This window comes from Archocentrus centrarchus, chromosome 13, assembly GCF_007364275.1.
Source record: "Archocentrus centrarchus isolate MPI-CPG fArcCen1 chromosome 13, fArcCen1, whole genome shotgun sequence".
In the NCBI taxonomy this organism is placed as follows: Eukaryota; Metazoa; Chordata; class Actinopteri; order Cichliformes; family Cichlidae; genus Archocentrus; species Archocentrus centrarchus.
The window spans coordinates 13,782,596-13,802,783 of NC_044358.1; the positions used below are offsets into that span (position 1 = coordinate 13,782,596).

The 20,188-nt window shown below is 47.0% G+C and overlaps 1 protein-coding gene across 1 annotated transcript in view; it reads left to right on the forward strand.

The window, feature by feature from the left end:
- Positions 1 to 20,188, forward strand: part of lrch3 (leucine-rich repeats and calponin homology (CH) domain containing 3) — a 34,175-nt gene that overhangs the window by 1,288 nt on the left and 12,699 nt on the right. The window contains exons 2-14 of the mRNA XM_030744797.1: positions 2,065 to 2,209; positions 3,271 to 3,397; positions 3,484 to 3,589; positions 5,279 to 5,415; positions 5,493 to 5,602; positions 5,697 to 5,790; positions 9,271 to 9,388; positions 9,712 to 9,854; positions 10,179 to 10,234; positions 10,336 to 10,381; positions 10,457 to 10,570; positions 12,419 to 12,463; positions 15,779 to 15,832. Of these exons, the coding sequence (XP_030600657.1) occupies positions 2,065 to 2,209; positions 3,271 to 3,397; positions 3,484 to 3,589; positions 5,279 to 5,415; positions 5,493 to 5,602; positions 5,697 to 5,790; positions 9,271 to 9,388; positions 9,712 to 9,854; positions 10,179 to 10,234; positions 10,336 to 10,381; positions 10,457 to 10,570; positions 12,419 to 12,463; positions 15,779 to 15,832 (1,295 nt within the window). The remainder of the gene's footprint in view (positions 1 to 2,064; positions 2,210 to 3,270; positions 3,398 to 3,483; positions 3,590 to 5,278; positions 5,416 to 5,492; positions 5,603 to 5,696; positions 5,791 to 9,270; positions 9,389 to 9,711; positions 9,855 to 10,178; positions 10,235 to 10,335; positions 10,382 to 10,456; positions 10,571 to 12,418; positions 12,464 to 15,778; positions 15,833 to 20,188) is intronic.

Genomic DNA, 20,188 nt, shown 5'->3' on the forward strand with positions numbered 1-20,188 from the left:
AGGCGGCTGTACAAAAGGAAGTGAGTGTGTACTTCCTCCCAGGTGCTGCTGAGTGAAGCTGTAACCGCATGTTGGATCAGTGGGGGTGGGGAACTGTGGCCTGCGGCCCAAACCGGGCCTTCCGCGGTTTGTCTAAAAACTGCTGCTGAGGAAGGCTGTAGTGCCAGAAAAGGCCTTCATCACAGGTCACCAACACTGGAATCACGTGATGGTGTATTGGGGGGGGGGGGGGGGGGGGGTCACGACTCTGTTCGAAGTGTAAGTGTCACATGACCCTCAGAGATGGTCCGCCCTGGGGTAAAACCCGCAGCCGTGTGGGAGGCTGTCGCTGCTGCTTCAAGGAGCTTCTTGGTCTGAATCTGTTTTAGTCATGCATGGCGCTGCAGATGTTTCTACTGAGGGTCTATTTTCAGTCGTAAATGTGAGTGGCACGCTTGTTGTCCTCAGGTGGTTGAACATCACCTGTCTGAGGATTCACCGTTCGGCCTCTCAGTGTCGACTTCTTTGTTTCTGTGCAAGTTCCTCTCTGCTGTTGCGTTGTGTTTTCAGCTTCATGTTTCGCATTTCTGCAGGTGGCCTGTGTTTGATGGAGGCAGAGGGAGCTCAGAGAGCCAGGTGATATCCGGGTGGGATGTAGGTCCACCTGTGCAGGATCTTCCTGCTGGTGTGCAGGTCCACCTGTGCAGGATCTTCCTGCTGTTGTGCAGGTCCACCTGTGCAGGATCTTCCTGCTGGTGTGCAGGATCGATGTAGTTGTGTGCGCTGATATTTAGGCCCTGATAACAGTACTGACTGGGCTGTGTTCATTAAGTCACTCTGTTAGAGTGAGACTGTGTTCCTTAAGCAGAGCCGACCACTGAGAAGGTCTCCTGTTCCTTATTCCAGGGATCTCAGTGGATTTGTTTCTCCTGTTTTCTGTTTCGTGACAGCGGCATGCACCACGAGCTGTCTGAAAGCCGTCCTGTAATGCGGGGCTGCAGCTTCACTGGCTAACTGGGATCATGTGTAGAGTTTATTAGCTTTAATTTAACCCAGGACATGTAATATGCGGGATTATATTGGTGCATGTGTGGTCCACATGAAGGATTAAAACATGAACAAAGGCGTGCTGTGCAGAGCCAGGACCTCTGATCTGTAAGTCGAACTTGGCTGCAGTTCACCTGTCCTGAGCATCTTAATGTTTGGAAGCCACTCCTCTCACTGAGCTATGATGAGGCTTTGCAGCTGCATCGCTTTAACTCGCAGAAACATTATTGTCATGTAGCCTCATACCTCTTTGAGTTTCTGTGAACACTCTGTTCTCTGCTCATGTCTCCATATCTCTGCTTTACAATCACAACATCACATATTTCTGATTATCTCCCATTCCTCTCACTCAGTGAGCAGGTACTGAGTGTCCCACCCTCAAACTGTCAGCATTATGTTTGGTGCCACAGAGGGGGGTGGAAAGTTGGAGCTTTTTGATTATTCTTCCAGCATTTTGATCCATCATTACTTAATAAGTTCAGCAGATCTCCACATGAAACTTTCACAGCTGAAAAACACATTTAAGCATCCAAATCGACTTCACAGCAGGTCTGAGGACCAAACCTGCTTTTGCCTGGAAGATGATCCTGTATCAGACATGGGTAGAAAGGACCTTTCACCTGGTCTCACCCGTATGAGCCTCAAAGTTTACCCAGAATGCACTTTGTCAAGTTTCCTGCAGTGAAAGATCAGAAACAGATCAAACATCCAGGTACCAGTGCTGGTTTCTGCTGCTCTGCGTCACAGACAATGGCAGCTTTTCTAAGTTCCTCTGTGCTGCTGTGGTCACTGTCTCAGCATTGGCTCTGAGCTGTGTGTTTCTCTGGAGTGTGAGAGGAACACTGGAGGTTTGCTCAAAAGGTGTACGTGTGTGTTTTCTGTGTGAAGGTTAAATGAACACCTTTGGTGTTTGTCCTCTCAGGTTCACCTGCTCAAGTAAAATCAGCTTCATCTGCGTCACACTCCTCCCGATCTTTGATATAACATAGTTTAACCTGAGCTGTGTGTGTGTGTGTGTGTGTGTGTGTGTGTGTGTAGATCTGTCTCGTAACCGGCTGTCGGAGCTTCCTCTTGAGGTTTGTCACTTCGTGTCTCTGGAGAGTCTGAACCTGTACCAGAACTGTCTGCGGTCCCTGCCAGACGGCCTGGTTAACCTGCAGGCTCTGACTTACCTGAATCTCAGGTAAAACACACACACACACACACACACACACACACACACACACACACACACACACACACAGGGTGGTAACTGTGCAGCTGTGAGGTTCACATTTGCTCAGCCTGCTGTCTTACGAGCTCCATGGGTGGCTGTAGCTCAGTAGGTAGAGCAGGTCACCTACTGATCGGAAGGTCAGGGGTTCGATTCCTGGCTACTCCAGGCTACATGCCAATGTATCCTTGGGCAAGATACTTAACCCCAAGTTGCTCTCCGACCGTTCCGTCGGAGTGTGAATGTGTGTGGATGGTATATAATTTAAAAAAAAGCACTTAGCTTAGTTAACATGGAAGTGCTTGTATGAATGGGTGTGCATGGGTAAATGTAAAAAACGTGTTGTATAAGCGCTTTGAGTGCTCTGACTGAGTAGAAAAGCGCTATATAAGAACTAGTCCATTTACCATTTACACAGCACCAAACAGGAAGTCCTCAGACATTTTGTCACCTCATGAGTGGGTCCACGCGTGGGTTAACTTCATGGCGGGTCCCTCGTGGGTGCGGCTTCCCTGGTTTTGCTCCTCGTGGTCCTGGGTTTGATAAGTGAACAGGAGGCTGGAATCGTCTGTTTTTAGTGGAAAAGCTCAGTTTTAGTTTCATCAGCGTGACCAGAAACAACCTGGAAGCCCCACTTCTTCTTCTTTGTTATCTGTGTGTTTATCTGCTGTCGTCTTCTCCAGATTCTTCTAGTTCACGTTCTTGTCGTCATACTCTTTTCTGTCATTGTCTTCATCATTGGCATCATTGTCTTCTGGTTTGCTAGCTTCATCTTTTTCTTGTCTTCTTTTCAGCTTCATGGTTGTCTTCTTTTTGTTTTCTTCTGTCGTCATCTTCATTTTTAAATGTTTTCTTTGTTGAGGTCATCTTTTTCTTCATGTGCATTGTCTCATTTTTTGTTTTCTTTGTCTCGTAGTCTTCCTCCTTGTTCTGTGTTCAGTGGTTATATCTCTGACACGTGCACACTTCTCATATGTTTACTGATGATTGTTGGAGACCTGTGTCTCTGACCCCGCCCCCTCTCCCCTCAGTCGAAACCAGCTGTCGGTCCTGCCCGCCGTCGTGTGCAGCCTCCCCCTGAAGGTTTTGATCGCCTGCAACAACAAACTGGTTTCTCTGCCAGAGGAGCTGGGAGCGCTGAGGCACCTCACCGAGCTGGTGGGTCCTCTCACATCACGCATCGGCCCTCCTCGCTGATCAGTCAGAACGCTTATTGATTATCATTATCATCAATCACTCTGCAGGATGTCAGCTGCAATGAGATCCAGACTCTACCTGCTCAGGTGGGTCAGCTGGAGGCTCTGAGAGACCTGAACATCAGGAGGAACCACCTGGTCCGACTGCCACCAGGTAAACACACTCACACACAGACGCACTCTGCTGTGGAGGAATCATGAAACCAGGGTGACCCCAGCACTCACAGCCTGGAGTCTGGGCTCTCTGTAGCTGACTCATCACTTATTACCTCACCCACTGATGGGTGGAGGGAGGTTATGTTCTCGGTCACGTTTGTCTATCAGCAGGATAACTCGGGAAATTATGAACGGATTTTAATAAAATTTCTGGAATGTTTGGGGTGGAATAAGGAACAGTTGGTTAAATTTAAAGGCCAGTAAAAGGAGTGTTTACTGGGTGAGGGATGTGCTCCACTGAGTGCCCTTCTGTGTCAGATGAGCTCAGCGAACTCATTCACACATTAGTTCAGGTTCGCTGTAAATTAAACACCTGGATGCAGCTGGTGCAGAGCCAGCCAGCATGAAACACCTGTGCCTGTGGATCAAACCAGACTATCCCCACTGAGGAGTTCCCATGCTTCTGGATTGGACATGTGAACAGGTGAAGAGGGTGTGGTGCTCCTGAACCTGTCATGATCATCATCCTGTGCACGTGCAGGTGTGTCCAGCTGCAGTTTTTGGCATCCTCAGAGACATCCTGCTCTGACCACAAGCATCAGCTCGTGTTTCCCAGATTAACACCTGAACTGAGTACCTCACCTGAATGAAACAAATATGACACCTGAGAGTCCTGAAGCCCGTTATTAGAGATCTGTGTTTGTTTTTTCTGTGTTCAGTTCAGGCTCAGTTGGTTTCAGCGTGGTTACCTCCAGCCTGTCTGAGTTTCAGTGTTAGCCTGAATATTGTGAGGTGGAGAGCAGGTAAGAGAGACAGGTTCAGACACTCCATGGCTGTGAGAGGGCTGCCTTCACAGATCCTCAGCAGGCTGCCACAGATGTTTCCTCTGCAGTGTGAGTTGGTCTACAGTAACTGCTTCTGGTTCTTAGTTTGTGGTTTTAGTCTTTCGTTGTGTCAGTGAAGCATCAGAGGGAGAACATCCAGAGGAACCATCTGAACACAGACACCTTTACCTCCTGCACCTTCATCCACATCCTGAGCATGAGAATCGAGCTGAAGGGTCACAGTTTGACACCCTGGAGGACAAGGCAGCAAGATCTGAACAGGACTTCCACGGAGGAGGTCCAAAGTGCACGAGGAATCAGTCAAATTTGAAGCGGTCTGATTTCCACAATAATTGAATGGTACCAGCAGAGAGAGAGAAGCAGCCGTCTAACTCAGACTGGGTCTATAATGAGATTAATCAATCCTAATCCAGACCTGCTGTAAGTGCAGAGGTCCAGATTTTAATCTTCCGAGGCTGTGACTGAAAATAAAAGCATCCCTCGATGTTCTCCTGGCACGGTGGCGTGTTCAGGGCCTCGAAGAGCTCCTCAAACACAGAATCACTCCCACATTTTTCTGCTTGTCTCGACGTGTTCGGGAAATCCTCCTTTAGACGTTTTCACAGCTGAGGAACAAAATCAGAAGGACGTTCAGTGAAGGACCAATACACTTTATCCTCTCAATGAAAATCAAATGTAAAATCTAAACAATAAAGTGTAAAAATTTGTTTATTTTTTTCCCCCAAAAGAAATAAAATTTTTTATAAAAGCTGAAATAAATAAATGGAAAATGCACTAATGTGTTTGCTGTCAAAGATCAAATGTGAGCAGCTTCGTTGTTCTTGAATAAACTGTGACCGCAGAGCTCGCCGAGCTTCCTCTGGTGCGTCTCGACTTCTCCTGTAACAAAGTGACCTCCATCCCCATCTGTTACCGCCGACTCACACAGCTACAAACCATCGTCCTCGACAACAACCCGCTGCAGACCCCGCCGGCTCAGGTACGCAGGAAGTGACCTCACACGCGTCCGACCGCAGGGTGTCCGGTCAGATTTAACCCTCTTCTTCCTGTGTGCAGATCTGCATTAAAGGGAAAGTTCACATATTTAAGTACCTGAATCTGGAGGCCAGCAAGACGACGCCAGACCTGCCAGAGTACGACAGACGACCTCTGACCTTCAGCTCCTGGTCTGCACTCACAGCACACACATGTACACGCAGTACCTGCTGCACCTTCACAATAAAAGCCTCTGACGCGCGCTCTCTCTGTCTGCCCCGTCAGCGTGGACGAGCTTTACCCCGGGCGTCCGTATGGAGCACTCGACTCCGGCTTCAACAGCGTCGACAGTGGAGACAAGAGATGGCTGGGCAATGAGGTCTCTCACACACACACACACACACACACACACACACACACACCTGTCCTTCAACAAGTCAGTTGAACTAAATATTTGTGTTTCGTTGGTGTTCAGTTTGTAAGATGTTGTGCTGCTGCCTGGTGGAGAGTGGTCACCATGGTAACCAGGAAACCAGATTTATTTGAGCCCAAAACAGTTTTTCATGACAAACGAGAAAGTGTGGGACTGCGGTCACGGACACGGCAGTCCAGAATAATTCAGTTCTGCTAACCTGACAACTGCAGAGGAAGTGAGGTCATTAACCTGCTGCTGTCGTTGAGTTCGGTCAGTTTCCACGGCGGGTTTCCTGCGTTTGGTTCGGAGTCGGCTGTGAGAACCGACCGCGGTGCGTCGGGCCGAAGCAGCGCAGCCTCCTGAGGCTGTGATCACTCACCACACGTAGAGCAGGTCACTCCTCCCGATCTGAGTGTTTAGTTCCCTGTTATCACATTAGTGTGACACTGTGTGTGTGTGCGCGTGTGTTTGTGCGTGTGTGTGTCTGTGTGTGTGTCTGTGTGTGTGTCTGTGTGTGTGCGTGTGTGTGTCTGTGTGTGTGTGCGTGTGTGTGTGCGTGTGTGTGTGCGTGTGTGTGTGCGTGTGTCTGTGTGTGTGTCTGTGTGTGTGTCTGTGTGCGCGTGTCTCTGTGTGTGTGTGCGTGTGTCTCTGTGTGTGTGTGTGCGTCTGTCTCTGTGTGTGTGTGTGCGTCTGTCTCTGTGTGTGTGTGTGCGTCTGTCTCTGTGTGTGTGTGCGTCTGTCTCTGTGTGTGTGTGTGTCTGTGTGCGCGTGTCTCTGTGTGTGTGTGCGCGTGTCTCTGTGTGTGTGTGCGCGTGTCTGTGTCTGTGTGCGCGTGTCTCTGTGTGTGCGTGTGCGTGTGTGTGTGCGTGTGCGTGTGTGTGTGCGTGTGTGTCTGTGTGTGCGTGTGTGTCTGTGTGTGCGTGTGTGTGTGCGTGTCTGTGTGCGCGTGTCTCTGTGTGTGTGTGCGCGTGTCTCTGTGTGTGTGTGCGCGTGTCTCTGTGTGTGTGCGTGTGTCTCTGTGTGTGCGCGTGTCTCTGTGTGTGTGTGCGCGTGTCTCTGTGTGTGTGTGCGCGTGTCTCTGTGTGTGTGTGCGTGTGTCTGTGTGTGCGCGCGTCTGTCTCTGTGTGCGTCTGTCTCTGTGTGTGTGCGTCTGTCTCTGTGTGTGCGCGTGTGTCTCTGTGTGCGTGTCTGTGTGTGTGTGTGTGCGTCTGTCTCTGTGTGTGCGTCTGTCTCTGTGTGTGCGTGTGTGTCTGTGTGCGCGTGTGTCTCTGTGTGTGTGTGTGCGCGTCTGTCTCTGTGTGTGTGCGTCTGTCTCTGTGTGTGCGCGTGTCTCTGTGTGCGTGTCTGTGTGTGTGTGTGTGCGCGTCTGTCTCTGTGTGTGCGCGTCTGTCTCTGTGTGTGTGTGTGTGTCTGTGTGCGCGTGTCTCTGTGTGTGTGCGTCTGTCTCTGTGTGTGTGTGTGTGTGTGTGTCTGTGTGTGTGTCTGTGTGTGTGTGTGTGCGCGTCTGTCTCTGTGTGTGTGCGTCTGTCTCTGTGTGTGTGCGTCTGTCTCTGTGTGTGTGCGCGTGTCTCTGTGTGTGTGTGTGTGCGCGTGTCTCTGTGTGTGTGTGTGCGCGTGTCTCTGTGTGCGCGTGTCTCTGTGTGCGCGTGTCTGTGTGTGCGCGTGTCTGTCTCTGTGTGCGTGTGTCTGTGTGTGCGCGTGTCTGTGTGTGTGTGTGCGTCTGTCTCTGTGTGTGCGCGTCTGTCTCTGTGTGTGCGCGTGTGTCTCTGTGTGTGTGTGTGTGTGTGTGTGTGCGTCTGTCTCTGTGTGTGTGTGTGTGTGTGCGCGTGTCTCTGTGTGTGTGCGTCTGTCTCTGTGTGTCTGTGTGTGTGTGTGCAGTGAGCCACACGTTTAGTCTGCTCTGATCCATGAAGAATGACACTGGTGGTTTAAGCACAGTGTGTGGGGTTTTTTTCCTCCCCACTGTCTCCAAGTGCTGCTCACAGGGGTCGTTTTGACTGTTGTTCTTTCTCTGTATCACTGTGGGGTCTTTACCTCACAATATAAAGCACCTGGAGGTGACGGTTTGTTGTGATTAGGTGCTATATAAATCCAGTTGTTGGACTGAGCTGGGGTTCGGTGTTGTTCATTAATCTGTTCGGTTTAATAAATGGGTCACGGATGACTCGGGATCCTGAAGAGTCTGCTGTGGGAGTTAAACATGTCGATGGTGTGTTTAAAACTCGTCACCCGCTCGGTTCTTGCTGTAGAACAGGGGTCTTCAAATCCAGGCCTGCAGCTTTTAGATGTGTCCCTGATCCAACATACCTGAATCAAATGGTTGAATGACCTCCTCAGTATGCAGTCAAGTTCTCCAGAGTCCTGCTAATGACTTCTATATTTGACTCAGGTGTGTTGAAGCAGAGACACATCTAAAACCTGCAGGACACCGGGCACGAGGCCTGGGGTTGAAGACCCCTGCTGTAGGATGTGGCTGCGTGGTCCCGAACATCAGCAAACTCACTTTATTTCTACAGCACATTTCTACACAGCAGACTGTGACTGCACAGCAAGTAAAACTGGCAACAAGCAGTTAAAACAAAGCTGTCGGGAAGGATAAAATAATTTCATAATTAATAGAATATTAATGAAGGATTCACATGTAAAAAAAACTACACTGGGGAGGCACAGTGAGTTTAAAACAGAGTGAGCTCGGGTTTGACTCCGACCCAGGGCATTCAAATTGTTTTGGAGTAGCGGGGAGGGGTATGTCAAAGTAGCAGGCGCCTTCTGACCGAGACCAAAGCCATGACGGCAGCAGATGATATGAATAGTCACATGGCAGTCGTGAACCAATCAAATGGCTCAGATTGAAAGAACGTAAATATTGCCACTTGCGTCCACATGGCGCTGGAAATGAAGACGGCGCAAAAAATCTCTTTTAGGAAAATTAAAAAGTAGACAGCGCAGAGTGGTGGAGTAGGTGGAAAATGCACCTGCCGCCGGCATAATTTGAGAGCCCTGCCGACCCCGAGGCTCTTTGCTGTGTGACGTTAAAAAGAAATGCATAAATAAACACATAAATGATCTAAGGAGGGAGACGATTCCAGAGCTGAGGACGAGCCAAGCAGGAATTTGAGGTTAATAAAAGCTGCTGATCAGTGGGCCTGAGTAAGGTCACTGTAATAACCATAAAACTGCACATCAAAGTGACCTTTAAGTTCCTCATTTTGTCCCAGAATAACACAATGATTCAGTGTCCTGCAGCAGAGAAGAGCATGACTGACTGCTCTGAATGTAAGCAGCTCTAAGACATTTAGATTTTAAAGTGCTGCAGAAACACTTTTTTAAGGGAAACATGTTCATGTAAAGACTGATGCTAATGGAGGGAGCACGAACCCGTCTGACGGTTCACGCTAAAGCCGACTCTCTGAATGATGTCCTGACTGTTTCCTGTGTGTCCAGCCCTCAGAGGAGCTGTCGGAGCTGCCGCAGAGAGTGGCCGAGATCAGCCGAGACCAGAGACACAGAGGAGGAGGAGGAGCAGGAGGAGGAACAGGAGCAGCGCTGGCTAACGGGACATGTGAGGGTTTCTCTCTGTTCTCACGTCAGTTTAGAGACGTTCAGCAGATAAAGTGGTGGACATATCTGACTCAGACCCTGAAGAGGGTGAGGGTGCTGATAAGCAGCCTTCTGTTAGTTAATGGAAATGAGCTCCCACTTTAACAGCCAGTTTAAGATTAATGATGAAGATGACTTTATCTTCTCTCATGTTGGGTCAGGAACCTGCTTCACCAAACGTGAGAGAGAACAGGTGAAATAGGCACACTTCCTCTTTGCGTCATCAGCTGGTCTGATGGTGTGTGTGTGTGTGTGTGTGTGTGTGTGTGTGTGTGTGTTGAGCAGATGTGGAGTTGGAGCAGATAGACTTCATTGACAGCTGTGCAGGGGAGGAGGAGGAGGACGAGGGAAGGAGTCGAGGAGGAGGAGACAGGAGCAGCCTGAGCTCACAGTTCATGGCTTACATCGAGAGACGCATCACCAGAGAGGTAGGAGCTCCGCCCACAGGAGGTCGCACCTGCCACTTACATCCACCCCCAACTGGTTCCGCCCTGCGATAATCATCTTTTAACTACAGTCTGCTGAAATAGCAGCTTCACATCATTGAGGAAGCAATACGTGTTGCTAGGCAACCAGTGACTCATTTTAAACTGATCTCTGAGGGTGGAGGGTGGAGAGTGGAGTTTCGTGTTTAAACAGTCATTTATACACCTGAGACCACTGATGAATACATGGGTGAAATTTTTTTTTTAACTCCCTGTCTGAGGTACTTTATTGTGAAAAACCCTGAGTGACTTCCTGTCTCTGTTCAGGGTTCTCCTGTGAAAAGCGGCTCTTCCAGAACAGAAGACCCGAGGAGGCACAGCAGGTACGAACCTTACTCACCTTCATTACACCTGACGAGTCACCCACGAACCCTCTCACTCCTCTCTACTTGTCTCACTCTCTGTGTCACTTCCTGTGTCTCAGGAATGTGGTCGATGGTGCCACAGCGGCCTCCGGCTCCCACGGTCAGGTAAGGCCTCCTCCTACCTGTGAGGTAGAAATGCTGAGTGAGAGCTTCCTGAGCACTGACCATCTGTGTCCTCAGAGAGGAGGTGTGGAGAGGATGAGGAGGGAGGCGCAACTCGCCGCCATGAGGTACGACGAGGAGCGGCAGAAGAACCGCTCACTGCAGAGGGACAACGTCAGCGGATATGCCAAGGTACAACTGGTGACACACCAGTTTACCTGCTGTCAGTTTAACCAGTTAAATTTAAGATGAATGACAAAAGAGGTGGAAATGTACAGTATGGCAGCAGAATTTTACGGTCAATGTTTCTCGGAGATGTAAGTGAAAATGAAATTCTAACTATAGTAAGGAAAAGTAAAACTAAAACATCTGTTGATAGTGATGGGATTGATATGATGATTATTAAAAAACTATTGAATGTATAATTAAACCATTTACATATATTTGTAATTTGTCTGTCCAAAGTGGCAAATTTCCAGAGAAAATGAAATTAGCAAAAGTAATTCCAGAATTCAGAAATGGTGATAGACATATGAAAAATGGTTTGTTCAGAAATTAGATAATTATATCGAAAAAAATAATTTACTGAGTGAGAGTCAGTATGGGTTTAGGTCAAAAAAATCAACATCCCTCACATTATTAGAATTAAATGAAGAAATTACAGCAGCAATAGAAAGGAAACAATATACAGTGCGGATGTTTATTGACTTAAAAAAAGCATTCAATACCACTGACCACACATTATTACTTTCCAAATTACAGGATTATCGGATAAGAGGCATAGTTCATAATTGGCTAAGTAGTTATTTTACTAATCGGAAACAGTTTGTACAGCTAGGAAATGAAAAATCAGATCTTCAAAAAATAAAATGTGGAGTCCCCCAAGGTTCAGTGTTAGGGCCAAAGCTTTTTATTTTGTATATTAATGACATTTGTGAGGTGTCTAAAATGTTACAATTCATTTTGTTCACAGATGACAAATTAATTTTGTTCTGGAAATGAATTAAAAACATCATGGACCATATGGTTTGTGAGATGTCTAAACTTAATGAGTGGTTTAATTACAATAAATAATTGATAAACTGGAAAAAAACAAAATTTATGATTTTTGGTAACAAAATGATAGTTGATTCTAATACAATGACTACAGATGACAATCTAGTGGAACGAGTAAATGAAGTTAAATTTTTAGGAGTTGTTCTGGATCATAAACTTAATTGGAAATCTCATTTAAAACACATAAAACAAAAACTTTGTAAAAGTATTGGACTTCTAAACAAAGTAAAAAACATTTTAGAACTGTCAACACTTCGGACATTATGTTCTTCATTTGCCATTTCATATTTGACTTATTGTACAGAGGTGTGGGGCAACACATAAAACTAACATCAAGCTGCTATTTGTGACACAAAAGAAAGTTATAAGAGTTTTACACAATGTGAATGTTAGAGAACATACTAATAAATTGTTTATTCAATCAAATATTTTAAAATTAAGAGACTTGGTTAATTTAAAGATGTTATTAGTTATGTTTAATGCCAGAAAAAGGCTATTGCCAATTAATTTACAAAAGTCTTTTATTTTAAATTCAAGTGATAGAAACAACAGGCAGAAGCATGATTTTATAAGTAAATCCGTGCGTAATACTTTACAACAAATGTGCATTTCTGTTTATGGAGTAAAATTATGTTTGGATGATGAACTAAAAAAATGTTCTACAATAAATCAATTAAAAAAGACTTTATAAGGAAAAAACTATTAAATCAGAAGCAATTCTAAGTGAGTAATGAAGAGAATGATAATTGTTTGCAACTTATATTATTGATTTAAAGTATACGGCCATGTAAAAAACTTTTCTTTTTTTGGAATTATTGAGAAAGGGGCAGGTCTTCACAAGAATTTTTTTCTTCTTCCTGCTCCCTTTGCACTCATGTATGGCAAGTGTTTGATGTAATGGTTAAATTGAGTGAATCAATTGAAACTGAACTGATGGCACGATAACTGATCAGCTGTGTTTACTGAAACTCTGTTGTTTTTCAGCATAAAGCAACTCCGAGTCCAACAAAGTCCAGTCCAGACACTGAGGTGAGACTGTGTGTGTGTGTGTGTGTGTGTGTGCGTGTGTGCGTGTGTGTGTGTGTGTGCGTGCGTGCGTGCGTGCGTGCGTGCGTGCGTGCGTGCGTGCGTGCGTGTGTTGCTCTCTAACAGCGTCTGCAGCTTCCACAAAGGAAGTGATGAGCAGTGTTGTAGCATTCAGAGACCAGCGAATGACTTGTAATCGTTAAAGCTTCGTTTTTCTCCTGCCTGTTTTTTGCGACCGCGTGGACTCATCTGCAGAAAACTGACATTAGGAGATAACATTTTATTTACTACATTACTGACTGCTTAATGATAGAGGTTAAAGGTTACGGGTCAGCGAGTCTAGTCTGATTCACGTAGCGGCTCAGAGGTAAACACTCTGTGTGGCGTCGTTCGTGTGTGCAACCACCACGATGCTGTGGAACGCGTCTCAGGTGGGTTCATTAAATCTGCGCCTCACAGAGCCTCACAGATTTGTTAGAGCACCGGTCATAAAAACAAGGAAACGCAAACTTGTTTCATTGTTATTTATTTAGCACAGAAACTGAATTCATGTTTTCATACCCAACTGAACACTCGTGGTTCTACTTTTTGTGAAATGGTACATTTGAAAATCCAACTGCATTTATGGTTTCAAAATATTTTGTTCAAAGCGCTGGTGCACGCACTGGTGGCTTAAATATTGCACAAACATATAAAATGATTTAGGTGATTATCAATACTGTTAATTTAGGGCAGCTGTGGCATGAACCTTTCACTGGGTGGTGGTCCAAGTACTGTACATGGTTACCGCAAACCACTCTGAAAGCCCACACCGTAACCTGCACGTCGTCTTGGCGCGCAGTTCCTCTTACGCACTTCCATCTTCTTCTGCTGCCATTTTTGAATCATCTGGAAGAGATCGGATCAGCTTAAAGACAGAAACGGCACGCCGGCTTCTGTTTTGTCTACAGACTCGCAGCAGCACAGGTAAAAATGCCAGAGTGCCGTTGGCCGCTTACGTAGGATACGCCGTGACTCCAGATGAACGCAGGAGAATAAATCCCACACGTAGCTCTCTGCTCTGCACCGCTAAAATAACAGGTCTGTTTTCTCTGGACTTTTATCAGTTTTCCAGCTCACCTGTTATAATCCGGTAAAGACCCCGAGAGAAATCCACCAATCACATGGTCCCGGTGTGCCTGGACGCTGCGTGTCTGAGGTTGACGAGCAGCCGGTTTTTCCCGGGAGTGTGGTTCTGTTGGTCATGGTCGTTTTCATCAGCCCACTCCTTCACCTTTACACATGTGATAAAGAGATGGAGGTCACAGGGTCGTCCTGTCTCCTGAGGGTAACCCCGCCTCCACTGACCTGACTGTCACGTGATGCCAGAATGAGTCAGTGAGAGAGCTGTGATCCTGTGATGAAGAGAGCGGCTGTGAAATGGGACCATCTATCCTTCATGTCTGCATCACCTGCTAGTCCCGTATGGAGCTAAACTGGGGTCATAAAGTTTGCTCAAAAAATTTTTTTTTTGAAACTGAGAAATTATTTTGAACCCGAAAACAGGAAAAAAAAAATTTTGAAAATTAAAAAAAAGTTTTTCAACTGAAAAAAAAAATGTGAGGGGTGCCCAGATCATATTTTTTCCTCTGAGATTCGAGTCGTGTATTCACATAAGCTGCTTGTATCGGTGAAGCATGTTATCTTTCAAAACCAATCACATACATATAGAATATCGATGATGCGTTAAAAACATTTCCAGTTCCCACGGTCCCTGAATGCAACAGCTGGAACTATGTTGTCCAGCCACTGTGTTGAGCTGTCAGTCATGATTCCACACCCCAGTCATCTGAGGCTCTGCCCCCCACAGCAAAACAGGGTCAAAAGTTTGAACTCTGAAAAAAAATCTGAAACTGTGGGGAAAAAAACAAACTTGAATTTTAAAAAGTAGTTTGGAATTTTTTTTTTTTTCAGTTGGAAAACTTTTTCATTTTCAAACTTTTTTTTTTCCAGTTTAAATTTTTTTTTTTCGGATTCAAAGTAATCTTTCAATTTCCAATTTTTATTTTTATTTTTTTTTTGAGCAAACTTTATGGCCCCAATTTACCTCCATAGTCCCGCCCTTTCCTCAGTGTGACTCCTGTTGCCTAGCACGAAGCACAGCTGTGGAAAAGAAGCTGCTAAAATGGAGTCTGAACTTTTGGCTCAGCTTTAATTAACTGTTAAAACAAGTATAACACATTTCCCCATCAAGGACTCAGCTCTGCAGTGAGTTAAATAAAACCATCCAGTTATGAAGCTGAACTTTAATCTCAGCCACACCAATTTGCTCAGGAACAAATCAAACACTGAAGTAAGCCAAACATCAGCTGTTAGAGATCATCTGAGTGAATTATATCTGTTTAACTTCCACTCAGCGGAGAAAGCCAGCCGGGGTCTGAAAACGGTGTGCTGGGAGTCAAGTGTTCTCTTGGGGTACAGCGACCTTCGACTGCCCGGTCAGCTGACAGCTGGCGAGACGAGCCGGCTGGTAGAGCAGCGGGAACGGACATCTCAGAAAACATCGGAGCACTTTTGCAATTAAGCAATATCTTGTTAAATCAAGATATTTGGGGTGTACGCATCTACATTCTCGCATAACATTGTAAATGTTTATTTGGTGTCACAGAAGCAGTCAAAACTTTTTGGCTGCTCTCCTTTGCCATCACTGCTTCTGAGGTTCACTGCGCAGTGAATCATGGGATGGAGTGGGCTGCGAAGGATACACCCTACCTGTACTTTGAATCTGGGGAAAAGGAGGCCGCATTAGGTGGAGCCTTTGAGTTGATACGACCTTCGTCACTTCGCTGTGATGTAATCGGCCTTCACATGCAGCCTTCGAGGGAAGCGGCACCTGACCTGGCACGCAGCTGCTCAGTAAAGGCAAGATCCTTCCACAGGAACGTTTCACAAATTCTGCTCCCTCATCGATTTTACTGATCTGTTCGCCTGTCTCGATGCGAGCTGAGCGGAACAGAGAGCGTTTTTGAGTCTGCACTGTGAAGTAAAGGGTGGATGTGACCTCTGACACAGGACCAGCAGTCACATCAAATCATCTCTACCAGAGATGTCGGTATTTCATAACTTACAGTAATAAACAGGGTGGACATGAAAGTATACCAGTGTTTAATGATCCTTTACTCCCACAGCGAGTGAGTTAAACACAGCCTGCAGTTTGACTGTTTATTTAGCCCCGCCCCCTGTGTTTAGGCCACACCCCTCCATCACCACACCTTCAGGTGTATGTTGGTCTTTGTTAACGTGTTTGTGTGTCTGTGGTGTCTGTGTTTGTGTGCTCAGAATGTCTACCCCTCCAGACGCTCCACCCACACAGATGACTCCGCCCTCTTCATGGTAAGCGTGCCCCCCCCCCCCCCCCCCCCCCCCCCCCCCAAAAAAAAAAAATTAAAATAAAACAAAATATACTAACTGATTTTCAAAGTAAAAGCAAACAGAATCACTCAGGTTTGTGTCTGTGGAGAAACTTTATTCGTACATCAAGCAGAGCACAACTTTATTAAAATTATCAGGAAAACGATCTGTGTTCGTACAGTGACTTTCGTACACCTTGGTATCTGACCACCGGGGGGCAAACCCCAGTGCCGGATGAGCAACCGTTGGCTAGAACCCTGTCTTTATGTTCTCATCTTCATCGATGCACTCGTATACTTTTAACTTTCAGCTGGAATGTGCTTAAACCCTTTAACAGTGGACGATCGCCGCCAATGCACCTGCTACCTGCCCTTACTTGCTGTGAACAGCTGGTTAACGCCAAGCATATCACTGCTGGGACATCTGAGCAAATGCACTTTGAATTATTGTAATTAGGCGGCTGCATGAAGCACTTTAAAGTGCACAAAAGGTGCTGGACAACTGCAGTTTTGTTTGACATCGTCAAGTAAATGTGAGGAGCTTCTTATTAATGACAGACTGAATTTAACAGTATTCAGATTTCATTCTAGTTTAATGGCTGTAAAAGGTCAACACGCGATGAGGAAATGACTTTAACCAGCTCTTACAGTCTGTCAAAGGCTCCTGAAAATAAATTACAATAAAGAAACTTGGAGACAAAAGCTTGATCCGAGGAGGGAAACTCAGAAGTGTGCTGAAAATGAAATAAATGTCTCATTTTATTTAAACTACAAGAGCCATGAAAGAGATTTTTCTATCTGTGGATCTTTCTTAGATCATCACAAGCAGAACACAGTGAAACAAAAGTATTAAACTTCATGTCCCCATGTTAGCATAGTGCTCTTATTTTGAAAAGGTATAAAGCACACAAATCTGAGAGGTTCTTTTATACTGAATCAGCATGAACACACCTGCCCACCTTTCATCAAAGACCCGCCAACTACCTGTCGTGCTCTTCTTCCTCCTTTAATCCTTTCCTGTCCACTCCTCAGTAGAGGTGTAGCGTATAGAAGACATGGTTCGGTGACCGTAACCATGAACCATGTTGAGGATTTCCAGGACTTCTCTGTCTGCTGTTGTTTGAGTAAGCGCTGCTGATTTAGCCGCTGTTAGCCCGGGCTGCTTAAACTGTCTCCGAGGTGGATCTAATGTTGCGGAAGACTCGGACACTTAGCAAATAAATTCTCATATGATGTGAGAATGTAATCAAACTGTTTATCAGAGGAAAGTGTGATTTTTAGGACAGTCAGTCTAACATTAGCTGGCATAATGTTAACTTTTAACCAGCTGTTGATTAGCCGGCTCCTGTCAGCTGTCCGGTAACTGAAAATATTGGGACTTAATGAGCGTGAGGTGATAGATAGAGCCTGATTAATTTAGCTGTCATCAGTCTTATCAGAAGAGGATTATTGTTAGCTTTATTTTCTGAGGGCTGTTTTTTTGTTAGTGAATCAATAGCACACCACTCAGGTGATGTGTAGTAGACACTGAGCAGTTGATCATCAGTTATTTTTTTTTACTCAATTTTTATTTGTTTTCTAGTCAAATGTGGCTTTTGTGTTTGTTGAAAGGTATGTGTTATTGTTTGGATCAAATAAAGAAGTTCTGAGTAATTTGTTGGTTTTAGTCGCATAAATAATCATGTGATCCAGAACTATTTCATATCTGCAAATGAAGCGAAAATCACCAAACCGTGGGTTTGGGACTGTTACAGCCCTATTCTTCAGGGCTCTGATTGGCTGATGTGACTGTTGTGATTACAGGGTGTGTTTGTCTGTGAATCGCCACCTTATCGTGGTGGAGGGGTTTGTGTGTCCCAGTGATCCCAGGACCTATGTTGCTCGGGGGCTTGTCCCCCTGGTAGGGTCTCCTATGGCAAACTGGTCCTGGATGAGGGGCCAGACAAAGAGCGGTTTAGAAGACCCCTATGTTTGCAACAATGAGGGAACAGTTTACCCTGCCTGGGATAGGGTTACCGGGGCCTCACCCTGGAGTCAGGCCTGGGGAGGGAGTTCGAGGGAGAGCGTCTGGTGACCGGGCATTAGCCCATGGTGCCCGACCGGGCACAACCCAAAGAGGTTACATGGGCCCGCCCTCCTGTAGGCCCACCACCCGCAAGAGGCGTCATAGGGGTCGGGTGCACTGTGTGTCAGGCGGTGGCCAAGGGCGGAGGCCCTGGCGGACCGATCCCCGGCTATCGAGACTGGCTATTGGGACATGGAATGTCATCTCTCTGGTGGGGAAGGAGCCTGAGCTAGTGCGTGAGGTTGAGAGATACCAGCTAGATATATTTGGGCTCACCTCAATGCATGACCTGGGCTCTGGAACCAGTCTCCTGGAGAAGGGCTGGACTCTGTTCCAGTCTGAAGTTGCCCTCAGTGAGAGGCGGCAAGCTGGGGTGGGTATTCCTGTATCCCCCCTGGCTTGCTGCCTGTACGTTGGAGTTTTCACCGGTGGACAGGAGGGTTGTTTCCCTGCGCCTTTGGGCTGGGGAATGGGTCCTGACTGTTGTTTGCGCTTATGTGCCGAATGACAGTTCAGAGTATCCACCCTTGTTGGACTCGCTGGGCAGGGTGCTGGAGAGTGCTACATCCGGTGACTGCATAGTCTTGCTGGGAGACTTCAGCGCTCACGTGGGCAATGACAGTGAGACCTGGAGGGGTGTGATTGGGAGGAATGGCCTGCCCGATCTAAACCCGAATGGTGTTTTGTTATTGGACTTCTGTGCAAACCACAGTTTGTCCATAACGAACACCATGTTCGAACATAAGGATGTCCATAAGTGCAGATGGCACCAGGACACCCTAGGTCACAGGTCGATGATCGATTTTGAAATCGTATCATTAGATCTGCGGCCATATGTTCTGGACACTCGGGTGAAGAAAGGAGCTGAGCTGTCAACTGATCACCACCTGGTGGTGAGTTGGATCAGGTGGCGGGGGAAGATGCTGGACAGACCTGGTGCACCTAAACGTATCGTGAGGGTGCGCTGGGAACGCCTGGCAGAAGCCCTAGTCTGGGATATCTTCAACTCCCACCTCCGGCAGAACATTGACAGCATTCCAAGGGAGGCTGAGGACATTGAATCCGAATGGACCATGTTCTGCACCTCCATTGTTGAGGCTGCTGCTCAGAGCTGTGGCTGCAAGGTGGTTGGTGCCTGTCGTGGTGGTAACCCCCCAACCAGATGTTGGTCACCGGAAGTGAAGGGAGCCATCAAGCTGTAGAAGGAGTCCTATCGGGCTTGGTTAGCCTGTGGGACTCCGGAGGCAGCTGACAGGTGTCGGCAGGCCAAGCAGAATGCAACTCGGGCAGTGGCTGAAGCAAAAACTCAGGTGTGGGAGGAATTCGGTGAGGCTATGGGAAAAGACTTTCGGATGGCATCGAAGCGATTCTGGCAAACCGTCACGCGACTTAGGAGGGCAAAGTAGTGCTCGACTCACACGGTTTATAGTGCGGGTGAGGTGCTGCTGACTTCAACTGAGGCTATAGTCGGACGGTGGAAGGAATACTTTGAAGACCTCCTGAATCCCACTGACACGCCTTCTGTAGTGGAAACAGAGTCTGGGGACGAGGGAGATGACTTGCCCATTACTGGGGGTGAGGTCACTGAGGCAGTTAAACAACTCCTTGGTGCCAGGGCCCCTGGGGTGGACGAGATTCACCCTGAGTTCCTGAAGGCTCTGGATGTTGTGGGGCTGTCTTGGTTGACACGCCTTTGCAACATTGTGTGGAGCTCTGGGATGGTGCCATTGGATTGGCAGACCGGGGTGGTGGTCCCCATCTTTAAGAAGGGAGACCGGAGGGTGTGCTCCAACTTTCGGGGGATCACACTCCTCAGCCTCCCCGGTAAGGTCTATGCCAGGGTGCTGGAAAGGAGGGTCCGTCCGTTAGTCGAACCTCGGATTCAAGAGGAACAATGCGGTTTTCGTCCTGGTCGTGGAACGCTGGACCAGCTCTTTATCCTCTCAAGGATGTTTGAGTATACGTGGGAGTTTGCCCATCCAGACTACATGTGCTTTGTAGACCTGTAGAAAGCATTTGACCGTGTCCTGTGGGAGGTCCTGTAGGAGTATGGGGTGTCTGGCCTGTTGGTGCGGGCCATTCAGTCCCTGTACAACCGCAGTAAGAGCTTGGTCTGTATTGCTACCAGGGCTGCCCTTTGTCGCTGATTCTGTTTATAATTTTCATGGACAGAATTTTTAGATGTAGCCATGTGGTGGAGGGCTTCTTCCTTGGTGGCCTCCAGCTTAAAGTGGAACAGTTCACAGTCGAGTGTGAAGCTGCTGGCATGAGAAT